Raw genomic sequence first — 12,142 nt, 5'->3', positions numbered from 1 at the left:
GGCGGTCACGCCGGCGAGTGACTCCACCTCGGGCGCGTTCCCTCCGAGTGAGTCCCCGACGTGAGGTGTGCGACCGTTTTCAATCGTCACCGATCGGTATTTCCCCCCCCCCCCCCCCCCACGCGCAGCGAGTGTCCAATCAAACGCGGGACCTTTCGGTGACGTCACGGCTAGTCCTCTCGGAGGGTGGGAAGGAGGAGATTTGAACCTTGAATCGACCCTCCGCAGGCTGAGCGACCGGCGACGACAAGCGGCGAGCGCAGCGGGGAAAGTGGCCGGTTGCCTGTAGGCTTTACCACTTCTGTCCGCCTCCCCCGCTCCACCCCCCCACCTCCCCCCTCGGCCTCTGGGGGAGATCATGTCGTTCATTCTTATGAAGAAGAAGAAGTTTAAATTCAAAGTGGACTTCGATTTGGAGGAGCTGTCGTCGGTTCCGTTCGTCAACGGGGTTTTATTCTGTAAAGTTCGACTCCGAGATGGAGGCTTTGCAGACGAGTCGTCTAGGTAAGATTTGTCCTATTAATAGTAGCGCTTTCCCGGTTGTTCCAGCGAGCTGAAGTCGAGTTGAAGTCAACCTGTTTTTAGTTGAAGTTCCTGCTCGACACCTGTTAATCATTTGTAGTCTCGGTTTTGCAACGACATTCCACGAGCGCTTTCCCGTGTGTTATAGTCAACGTTTTGCCACGAGCAATATTCACTTATTTCACGTTTAGCTACACGTTAGCTAACTACCGGGACACCGAAGTTACACGCAAACGAGTCGGTTACTTGGTAAAAGCAAGCGGGAGACTGTTTATTAACTCACCGTTACTAGGAAGTAGTCGAGGCCTCGGTAGGTCCTGTGTAGGAGACCGGGAGGCTGAACGGGTTAAACGACACTTCAAAAGAGCTTCTAGCTGGAATTAATGCTCCACTATTTGTCCAATAAGACTTTTAACAGAAGGGAATACTGATTATTTCATTAACCTATGAAACAACACGGTTGATTTAAATCAGTTGCTAAGCAACGCCTGCGAATTCACTATTAGCATCTTCTTCTTCTACTATTATCATTCGAAGAGGGTCCAACGGAACAGATTGGCATCATAATAATAGTCTCACTCTTTCATTTGTCCATTTGATTTATTTACCACATTGAAGACCAAAACACACTTAACTTGTTTGTCCGTCGCAAAAGAAAGAAGCCTGGCAGCTTGAGGAGCGTGTGATTATATGTTCTTGTGTCGTCAGTGAGTCATTGTGGGGAAAAGCAGGCGTAGCAGCACATGTCAGCTAACCCCTCATTGCGTTGCCAAGGCAACCGTCTGTGTACAAACACTGTGTTCCCGGTCTCATCCTGCTCCAAACACAACTTGATTCTCTTGTTCAAATACAAAAAATCCAATCCATGACAATGTACCTTTTATTCATGGAATCTATGAGATTCTGATATTGTTTCTATTTCTTACACTATTGTCTCTTCATAAAAAAAAAAATCTACACCTCTTATTAATTTACTGTTTCGGCCCAACTCTTCCTCAATGGGCTTTCTTATTTCTCAAGAGTCTCATGTTAACTGTAGCGAGTGTTGAATTGAAGTGTTGCACACATTTAGGTTCCAACCGAAACATTAACCATGCTTAAATCTGGACGATTAATATCTGCTCTGTACCTGTATGAATACGTGTTATTAAGTGTGCTTCCCTCACAGGAAAGCAGTCCATGCCAACTGCGTACACTGGAGTAAGAGGTTCTCCTTTGTGATTAAGATGAATGGCAATGCCGGGACAGGAGTCCTGGAACCGTGTTTTTGCCGGGTGTCTGTGCGCAAGGTACAGGACGTTTTTTTCGTTTTTTGCCATCAAGCTTGATTTTGTTCACAATACAAAAAAGTATAGAATACATTTTCCACAGCAGAGTGCAGATGGTTAACTTATAGTTTAATGTGCTACAAAAACTTCTGCATTTAAGGTCAGAGCACTGTTAAGTTTTAATCATTTCACAGACTATTTGTGCAGACAAGGAGTCAGGTTTTAATTAAGATGTGAGATTGGGATTAAACAGGTCACTTTAACATTACTGATTTCTGTGTTTTTGTCCTTTAAGGAATTGAAGGGTGGAAAGACTTTTGCAAAGGTAATACTTCTGTTTTTAAATATGAGACTGGCATTTGTTGGAAACATAGCAACCTAAGCGCTTGACACGTTTGAACAGTCTTATCATAAACGATATGCGATATCAGTCAGCCCCTTCCAGTGTCCTTAGATACCTTTTCAGTAAGGTGAGTCTGATTGCCAAGAATGTTTATTATTTATACTGTCCGGCTTTGGTTACTGATTGAAAATTCTGTAAATCACAACCCAAGTTATGTTGACTATGAACTGTATGAATGAGTTAAAGTATTAGGTTATCTGATTTCTCAAAGGTTGAAGATCGGACACCTTTGGAGTGTTTCCAAAAACCTTAGCTGTGCTGGATTTCTTCATATGTAGATAGTTTTATCACAGCACAATATTGCAAGGTTGTTCTCACATGTCGACCTCTAATATCCCTCTGCAGCTGGGCTTTGCTGACTTGAACTTGTCGGAGTTTGCCGGGTCTGGCAGCACTACACGACGGTGTCTCTTAGAAGGATACGACACCAAAAACACCAGGCAGGACAACTCCATTCTGAAGGTGTGGTAATGCTTGAACGCCGGGCTCCACAATCCCTTAAGTCAGAAATGCAATTAGGAGTCTGTATCACACTCAATTGTTTCCAACACACGTTTTTAGGAAAGATGATGCGCTTACAACCTGTTGTCGCAGCGCCGTGCCGCTCTAAAGCACGTAACCAGGTCTTGAGCTCTCCAGGAGAAAGAGACACTCTGGAAAATGTTGTATTTATGTCACGGATGGATACGTTGAAAATCCTGACAAAAACCGCCAGACATGTCTGAGCGTGTGATGTTTAAACTACCGGGATCATGGGAATGGATTTGAAAATATGCTGATTCTCCCTGGGGCTCAGATCTAACAGGGCCTAACATTAAACCACCAACCTTCAGCCTTCATTACTTCTCTTTTTTCTGTTACAGGTTGTCATCACCACACAACTAATGTCTGGAGACCCCTGTTTTAAAACGTAAGAGCTCATTATTGCCATATTCATCTGTTCAGTTGTATAACTCATTCTCTGCCATTCTAAATATCAATTCAATTTGAAACTAGCTTTAGCTACAGAAATATTTTCTTGCCTGTTTTTTTAATTTAGTCAACAACAAATTCTGTAGTTGTGGTTGAAAAGGAACCACCGTGCCAAGAAATCTGCACCTAACCACAGTGAAACGTGTTCTCAGACTCCCTTGGCTGATGTTACAAAGTAATCAGAGCTTGAAGTTATGACGCATTGTATTCTAGCTCAAATTGTATCAGTCTTATCTGAAAGCTAATAACACCCCACACTGACATTAATTCACTCAACCTCAGTAGTCAGCGAAAACTTAAGTGTGTATCAGTTTAGCCCGGACGTTGTGTTTTCTCTTTTGAAAATCTGATGGAACAACACACTCCTGCCAAAGGTTGCACCATTTGCAAACAGGTAACTTTTGAGAACAGCCTCAAGTCTTTCTCAGTACACTGTGGTGTGTCAACTCCCTTTTCTGCTTAAACATACACGCACTGCTGCCTAGGAGAAGTTTAAACTGTAAACTCAATGATCGCTTAGTCATTCATCCCACAGAGTGTTACTCATTGTGTGTGTGTGTGTGTGTGTGTGTGTGTGTGTGTGTGTGTGTAAGAAACAAGCAATAGGTCAGTTGTTCTTTTTTTTTTTTTGTAACTTGTTCACTATTTGTCTGCCTCCCCACCCTCATTCCTTTGTTTACCGTAGCATCACAGATGAAGAGAAGTGATGTTTCCTCTGTTAACATCCCGTAGTTGATAAAGGGATTGCCGTTCTGTATTGATACACTTTCTACTTCTCCATTTATAACAGTTTAAAGCTCTCTAACAGAGATGTTAGATCCTAGATATTTCAAGAGTAAATCCCAGGATAGCAGCATATGTTGCTGTGTCTTCCCACTACAATTGTGGTGCATACCACAAAGTCTAATGGGGTTACAGTCCGATGTTTTGCGTGTGTGATAAGAGCAGGGGAGCAGGATCTCTCTTTTCCATCAACACTCTGATAGTAAAGAAACCAGCCGGCTCCTCAGTAACAGCACGCCTTCCTATATTCCCTTTAGTCCCCCATCTACAGCCATGACTCTAGGTGTCCTACAGGCCGAAGCAGAGTGTCTCCTTGAAGACAGAAAGGGAGGGGACATGCACGTATCCCATTCACTCTCCGGTACGTACATACAGACTCTGCGTTTGCTCACTTCACAATTGCAAGACCTGACTGAAATATCGCCAGCAATGCAGCTCTGGTTGTTCACACTAGTTTTGACGAGGTTCTACAGAGAACCCTTCTCCCAGAGGCGCCATGGTTATTCAGGAGTCAGTAACAGTAACATACTCAAAATCATCATAAACCCCCCCCCCGCCCCCCCCGAGGGTTTTCCCTTAAATTATATACATTAAAGCTGCGTTTACTTATTTAAAGAATGTTCCTTACAAAACCTGTGTTTTTCATATAGCAACTCCAGTAAAGTCTGTGTCAGTCCCAGAGGAGCTGTTGGCGTATGGTCACTCTAGAACACCCAGCCACGCCAGCGAACAGTCCAAGATCTCAGGTACCAAACACATAGACGCTCCTTTGTGTTCCCTTCAAACAAGCAGCGGTACTACCAAGCCAGCTACATAAACCTGAAGCATGAGCGTGATGTTTTTTTTGTCCCCCCCCTCTCTCTCGTTTCTGTAGGATACAGCTCGATTCACTCCAGTTCAACAGATCTATGCCATCGGAGGAGCGCGTCGGGTGGTTCTACCTCCACGGGCATCGGCAGCATCATGGAAACCAGCGATCAGCACGGGGAGAGCAGGACCACTCCGTCGACCTCTGCAACCTGTCACGTTGCACCTGAACACCACCCAACCCCAGCTAAAGTGCCACGGTAATGTTTTACTTTCTTCGCACCTTTTACTCTTAACATATTTCCTCTGCGGGTTTGGACCTTTGTCTGTAATAATTCTACTCTATAAACAAACCTTGGGATGAGACTTTCTATTAATTTCCCACTAAATACAGTATGTGGTCTAATGTCCTTGTTCTTTCCCACTCGTATACTATTTTGCTGTGCTTCTGTTTCTACCTTAGACATCCAGTAAAGCAGAACTCAGTGGAGAATCAGCTCAAACGAGTTGATGCCACAAGGGTGGATGCTGACGACATAATAGAGAAAATCCTGCAGAGCCAGGACTTCAGCCATGGCGTCTTTGACTCCAGTGCAGAGGGTGTGTACACCTAATCCGTGACTTAGACATAGTAGACATAGTAGACATAAGGCGGACTCAGGAAGTTGCGTGCAATCCTTCTGATTGGATCAAATTACAATCATCAGATATCTACGATGGCAAATAATACATTAGAATTAAATATGGGCCGTACCTGCATATTTGCCCTTTTGAACATTTAAATGTATTTGATTAATGATTAGAGAAGAGAGATTGTATTACATGACTACCTCAAGGGCAGTTTGACCTCATTGGGAGCTGAGCACACATAGTTGCTGCCACGTTACAAACCTCTGTTCTTAAATCACTTAATAAAGAGTCATTTATTGTGTTTCAAAAAATGATGACTCACGCTACTTACAGAGTGATGTTAAACTCATTTTTTCTGTGCATATTTTGATGGTGTTCCTCAACAACCTATCTTGGTGTTCTTTATAAGATTTCATCAGCTTTGCAATGCCATTGACATCTCTATTCGTCTATTGTCATTTACTATTATAACTCCTAGAAACGTAAGCCATTTCCAAATCAACATTGTGCACTGATTGGCAGTATCCTTATTTCTGATGTGTGTGTTTCTGCAGAGGAGGGGCTCAGCTTGTTTGTTGGTCCTGGAGGGAGCACCGCTTTAGGAAGCCAGCATATGAGGTGGGTGTGATTATGGAAGTGGATTGTGGGTGCCACGCAGCCGGCATTTATTACAAATATGCTAAATGACTGAGTGAAAAGCTCTCTATTGTATCCATTAGATGTATTACATTCCCAGTCATGTAACACATTGTGGTATTCTCTCTCAGGGTCGCAGCTGGAGCCTTTGAGCAGGTGGTGATCAAGCCTTAGGCTTCGGAAAGCATCTGCCTGTCACAACGGTGCCATATTACACTAATGCGGGGTATACAAAACGGAGTTGGAAAAGTGTCATCAGAAGTTACTCCTGCCTCCATCCAGGGGATTTAATCTATTTTGTGCAATTCCTCTGCATCTGAGCTACAGTGTCTTTGGACTTGGAGAGCCCTCTAGTGTCGAAGCAGTGGAGGTGAAGGCCACATTTGGAACGTATTGGTGACTTAAGGATATTATAGTGAACTGACATTTCTCTAGAACTAAGGATTAACATTAAAATTCTTTATATATTGTTGACCCATCTCCGTTATTTAAAAACTATCCATAAGTTACCAACATGCTTTTATTTTGCTACTTTTGTTTCATCATTTTACTGATTCATAAGTGGCTAAAAGGGACAGAAGTTCCATCGATTTAAGTAACAGAAAACTTGACATTGAGAAATTGACAATGGTTAGTGCACCATTGTGTGTTGCCTGGTTCCTCTTCTGGTTATGAGGGATGTTTCAATGAAGTTGTCATGTTTTGTACCTTCGGTATGATGTCTGTTTTATGTCTGCATGTACGTATGTCTTTTGTCTGTGAAGTCATAATTAATAGATGGAATATATTTTTACCACAGAATTTTGTAAATCTGCGTATGACATGACTATGTATATGTATATAGCTTAAATAAAAAATACAATTTAAAATGTGCATTCTGGATAATGCAGTGTATGATCTTTTTGCAAAATATAATCCAGAAGTAAAATTGAATGAAAGGAAAATGTTTGAATGTATCTAATTATCAACTGCTCAGATTAAATTTAATGTTATAAAGACAACATCAATTGAAAGAGGAAATTAATTGTTTTGAGTTGTAAAGTAAAATTCCACATTTCCTGTTGAGTCAAAACAAATTTCAAAGTAAACGCGCACTGATTACATTTGAAAATCAAAATCTTTTATAATGAACCCTGAAATACTAATTAAGACACTGCCTCTAAATAAGCCTTGGATATATGTGTTTGCAAAATGGTTGAATGTAATATGTCAAACAATTTCGTGTATAAATAAATGCTTTTACTTTGCAAAATATCCCCTTGTTGACGTACCGACCGTTAGCTATCAGTTCCTTTCACACTGCACCACCAACGCTGCTGCTCCACCTCGAATAGCATCTAGCTACAACGACGGCGGGAAGTTGTATCATCTAAGTTACTTAACTCCAAATCAGCGACAATCAAACGGACGAAATCGTTACGGATCAACAGTTCGGGATATTATATTGATGGGTCTATAATCGGAAATACGCTAACTGTACAGTAAGCTTAGCGGCGTGGGATTCAGCTAACATGGCTAACGTCGGGAACCAGCTACCAACACAGGCCGTTAGCAAGCCTGCACCAAAACATGGCAATGTATTGCCCCTGTGGGGCAACGAAAAGACCATGAACCTCAATCCAATGATTCTAACAAATGTACTATCTTCGCCGTATTTCAAAGTCCAGCTTTATGAACTTAAGACCTACCACGAAGTTGTGGACGAAATCTACTTCAAGGTAACGTTAGCAATCGCTAAACCGCATGCTAGCTTAGATAACGACTGCCTAGTCGAGTTAGCTTTAAACTACAGTCGTCAAATAACAGTGGTAATTGGTATGGGCATTTATTTGACCTAACTTAACGTTGGATTCGTAAGGATGTCCACTTAATTAACAGAAGGGCACACAGATACATATAACGTTAGTGTTCTTATTGGTAAGCTAACACTACCCAACTTTAGCGACTAAGCTAACGTGAGGTTCTTTTAATTGGCTGTCGCTGTAAACCCAGAATGGTCCAATTTACTATTGTTCTACTCCAAATAAGTAAATTAATTAGTTTGCTTAACGCTACAGTTGTTTTCGTAATTATAACCTAACCTGGAGAATATTTGGCCGAGCTAGGGCCGTTCGACATCCTGGTGAAAACACTTCTAAGTACATTGTAATTCGGAAGGGGACAGCCACAATAGTCTCCGAATGTCTTATGGAACCTTTGCAAGTCCTCGGAGAGACGGACGGCATCCATCAGGTGTGTGCTGTAGATCAAACCCGGCCTGTCACACGTAACAGCGCCCCGTGTTCCTACAGGTGACCCATGCAGAGCCCTGGGAAAAAGGCAGCAGAAAGACGGCGGGGCAGACTGGAATGTGCGGAGGGGTAAGTGAGAAGTACGTGCTTTTTATATTCCCCATGTCCCCCCTCCCCCTCCCTGTCAGGGATGATATGAATATGAGACATTTACTCGATTTATTTGTATTTTAGATCACTCAAGTAATAACATGCAATGATTAGTCAGAAGCTCAGTCGTTCTGAACAGGTCTGCTGTGAATAACATGTACACTGATATGTGTTCACCTTTAGGTGCGTGGAGTCGGGACCGGTGGTATTGTGTCCACTGCTTTCTGTCTTCTATACAAACTGTTTACTCTCAAGTTGACTCGCAAACAGCTGATGGGTCTGATCACTCATACAGACTCTCCATACATCAGAGCACTTGGATTCATGTACATACGGTATGAAGCCCCAATTTCAGATATTTTGCACTTTTAGCTATAGAGAGCTCTACTACCCACCTGTTTCAGAAGAGAAGCGTGTTGTTCTTGCAGCAATATTTGTTAAAAGGCAAGTCCTCATCAGCTAAGTGTGTAATTTTGTCACACCCGTCTGAAAACTAGTGTGTGAGGCGTATTTGGGAAAGGTCCGTAATGAAATTGAAATGAAACTTTGCAACATGGTTATCGGATGCAATGCTCACGTTGTGCTCTCTGTTTTGTTCTGCCTCAGATACACTCAGCCCCCAGCAGATTTAATAGATTGGTACGACGGTTTCCTGGATGATGAGGAGGTATGTCCCCTCGGGTAATAATTTGATGTTTCTTTCTCTGCATTAATACACAGTTACACAAGTTAAACTGTCCGTTTCCCTCCCTTGTGATGCTCATTGCTGATTTTTCACCTTTGCCTCATTTGGCTTAATTGTCCCCCACTTGTGTCCCTTAAACCTAAGTAGCTGGGTTACTTGTTCACTTCTCTGCTGCTGATTTTTATCAGGGTAAGTACCACATATAACCATGACTAAGTCTATTCGTCAGTGATAATATTAAGGCATGCCCTTTGTTTTTGACAAGCTTTCATCAGGACTTGTTGCACAAAACTAAATTTGGGATTAATTGCAATTGGAGCATTGCTATGGATACAGACAGAAACCAAACAAACAATATAACACACCTCAACTCTTGCATTAATCCATTGTCTTCACCATATTTAATACTATACAATTTGATACCAGGCTGTGCAGCCAGGCCTCCTCTGATGTTCTGTTACATTATATTTGAATTGATCATATGAAATCCTGCCCAACTGGTTAATTCCCCTGTTTTTTTCTTTAGATGCCCATTGTGCAGCAGGTGAATTGGATATTGTATCTCAGCACTGTTGGGTTGCGTGTGTGAGTGCAAAGCGGTTGTTCTCTACCATATAAAGTCGATAACTGGTGTGCCTTTTGCCTACCTGCTCCACCCTGAGCTTATACTGTGGACACTTTTATTACCCAACGGCCCCTTAAGAGTTCATTGTGCCTCTGGGGGACTGAAGGAAGCCACGACTTCCTTTGTCCTTTCCGCTCAATGAGGATGTTTTCAGATGCTGCTCTGTTTCCTTCGTCCCTAGTTGGTAAACAGTAGCTGCAAGCCCCTTTTTGTTAAACACATTTTAAGCAGATGATGTGAAAGAAAGGAGGGTGGAGCTTCGAAAACACTTGCTTGTTTAGCAAAGCTCACATGTAAACACACACTATACAAACTTCCAGACAGGTCAGATGAGGCAAGCTTTTCCATATTTTTAATTGTTAAAATAAAGCCAGGCAAATTTAATTAAAGTGAGATTAAGCTAGATGAACAGAGGTGAAGTTTCGGTACTTGGTCATCACAAATTGCTCTTTTGATTTGATGCAAGATTGAGAAATTCACCTGCCTTGTTTGTTCTAATGGATCCTTCTTCTCTCTCTCTCTGGCTTTTTGCCCTCCGTTTGATTTTAAGGAGCTTGACGTCAAGGCGGGAGGCGGCTGTGTCATGACCGTTGGGGAGATGCTGCGCTCCTTCTTGACCAAACTGGAGTGGTTCTCCACTCTGTTCCCCCGCATCCCAGTGCCTGTGCAGAAGCTGATTGACCAGCAGATGAAGGCCAGGCCTCGTAAAGTTGTCCAGAAGGAGGCGCAGGAGGAGGAAGTCGCTGAGGCTGAAGTAGAGGCGGGGAGGCCCGGGGAGCGACGCCGCTCCAGGTAACGCCGTAAATCCCACCTGCAAACCTTTGCCGTTTTGAAATGAAAATAGGTCATCCGATTCTGCAGATTGTAGCAGCCCGCCGTCTGTTAGGACAGAGCGCCGAGCTGCTTGAAGCTCATGTTACCTTTTTTCACCAGGACACCCAGGCGGACGCCGAGCCCCCGACGGTCCCCCAAGCGGTCAAGGAGCCGGAGCCACCAGCGGGAGAAAGAACGGCACGGCCCAAGCTTCGACCGAGAGCTGGACAGGGAGCGTGACCGCCAGAAAAAGGAGAGGGGGGACAGGGACCGCGATAGAGGGGACCGAGGGGAGAGGGTGGAGAGGGGGGACAGGGAGAGGCGACGGTCGCGCAGCGCAGACAAGAACCAGGAGCGCAGGGAGCGTCGAAGAAGTCTCAGTGGCAGTCGGGACCGAAGAAATGAACGCAGGGACAAGGAGAGAGACGCAGTGGAGGACAAGAGCAGCAGCAGGAGGAAGGACAGGGAACACCACAAAGATAGAGGTGCAGAGAGGGAGAGGTCCAAGGACAAAAAGAGCAGGGGGGACAGCGACGACAAGAGGCACAAAGACGACAGGGAGAGGCACAGAGAAGAGAGGAAGGCCAAAAGGTCGAGTCGGAGTCGAAGCAAGGAGAGGAAGCACAAAGGTGGGGGAGAAGAGAAGAGCAGGAAAAAAGAGCTCAGCCACAGCAAAGATAAGGACAAGGAGAGAGACGGAGAGCAGCGTTCTCACAAACGTAGTCGTAGCAAAGAGCGGAGCCACCATCAGCGAGAGTCCAGCAATGATCACGGTAAACACAGGAGTCAGAGCACTGAGTAGATGTCGGCCCCAGCAATATTACTTCTCCTACTCGGGTGTTTTGTTTTTTTCTTTTTCTACCCACTTGTCTGTCACTTGTGCTTCAGAGAAGGAATGTCAGAACATTGGACTTCTGCAGTTGTCGTCTTTGGCCAATGTGATGTTGCTTTACCTTTTTTTATGTTTTGTTTTTTTGCTATTTTCAATCCCATTCAGAGCAGTTGTTCTTCGCAGGTTGAAAAGTGGCAAATACTGTATTTTAATTTTCTATGAAGTGCCCGTTGGCCCCGTGGAGAAGTGGGTTTGTACATACTGTTTTGGAGGCTGTCTACACACACTCGAAGGTCTGAGTTTCCTTTCTAGCTGGGCCGCTGTCATAGCGTCATATCATTTAGATAATGTGTAAAGAGGTATTTTTCGGAAGGTACAAAAGCCAGAACATATTTTTAAATTTGACTATTACAGTGCATATATTTGGAAATCCTGCATATTTAAACATCTTGTTGAGTTGTATTCTGATTGAATGTATAAATTGGAGCGTAGCAGCAATGTGGAACAACAATGGCTCAGCAAGAAGCAAGTCTGTCCTCTGGGTGTGTAGACAGCACGAGAATGTTTTAATCCTCGAATGAGCAGTCTGCAAAGGGTAATTTTTTTACAACATACACACACTGAACCTGCCTGTTCTGTGTTTGGGTTATTGCTCTGTTGCATTTTGTTTTCTAATAAAAAAACTTTTACAAACAACACATGTTCCTGTATTTGGAAGAAGAAAATGCTGTGGCAAATGTCATACAAGCACATGTTACTGAAGAAAGTTCAAACTAGAATCATTG

The 12,142-nt window shown here is 43.4% G+C and overlaps 2 protein-coding genes across 11 annotated transcripts; both read left to right on the top strand.

Moving 5' to 3' along the window:
- Positions 1–6,894, top strand: LOC120815625 (EEIG family member 2). The gene is made up of 11 exons (XM_040170436.2): positions 1–504; positions 1,691–1,811; positions 2,086–2,115; positions 2,539–2,655; positions 3,057–3,103; positions 4,206–4,309; positions 4,599–4,694; positions 4,823–5,015; positions 5,219–5,355; positions 5,940–6,003; positions 6,153–6,894. The coding sequence occupies exons 1-11, from the start codon at positions 359–361 to the stop codon at positions 6,193–6,195; spliced, it is 1,098 nt and encodes a 365-aa protein (XP_040026370.2). The 5' UTR covers positions 1–358; the 3' UTR covers positions 6,196–6,894.
- Positions 6,895–7,282: 388 nt separating this feature from the next.
- prpf38b (pre-mRNA processing factor 38B) lies at positions 7,283–12,053 on the top strand. 10 transcript variants are annotated; one of them, XM_078098954.1, is made up of 8 exons: positions 7,283–7,739; positions 8,313–8,381; positions 8,586–8,737; positions 9,009–9,083; positions 9,235–9,276; positions 9,614–9,672; positions 10,263–10,504; positions 10,646–12,053. In XM_078098954.1, the coding sequence occupies exons 4-8, from the start codon at positions 9,059–9,061 to the stop codon at positions 11,325–11,327; spliced, it is 1,050 nt and encodes a 349-aa protein (XP_077955080.1). In that variant the 5' UTR covers positions 7,283–7,739; positions 8,313–8,381; positions 8,586–8,737; positions 9,009–9,058; the 3' UTR covers positions 11,328–12,053. The 10 variants fall into 10 exon arrangements, with proteins under 10 accessions (XP_077955080.1, XP_077955083.1, XP_040026366.1 ...); XM_078098963.1 differs by having other exon boundaries at positions 7,309–7,739; positions 8,313–8,392; positions 9,009–9,069; XM_078098955.1 differs by having other exon boundaries at positions 7,309–7,739; positions 8,313–8,392.
- The last annotated feature ends 89 nt before the right edge of the window (positions 12,054–12,142 follow it).

The sequence above is a fragment of the Gasterosteus aculeatus genome, chromosome 3, assembly GCF_964276395.1.
Source record: "Gasterosteus aculeatus chromosome 3, fGasAcu3.hap1.1, whole genome shotgun sequence".
Classification (NCBI taxonomy): Eukaryota; Metazoa; Chordata; class Actinopteri; order Perciformes; family Gasterosteidae; genus Gasterosteus; species Gasterosteus aculeatus.
The sequence above is the reverse complement of the archived record's forward strand: the minus strand, read 5'-3'. Positions and strand labels throughout refer to the sequence as shown.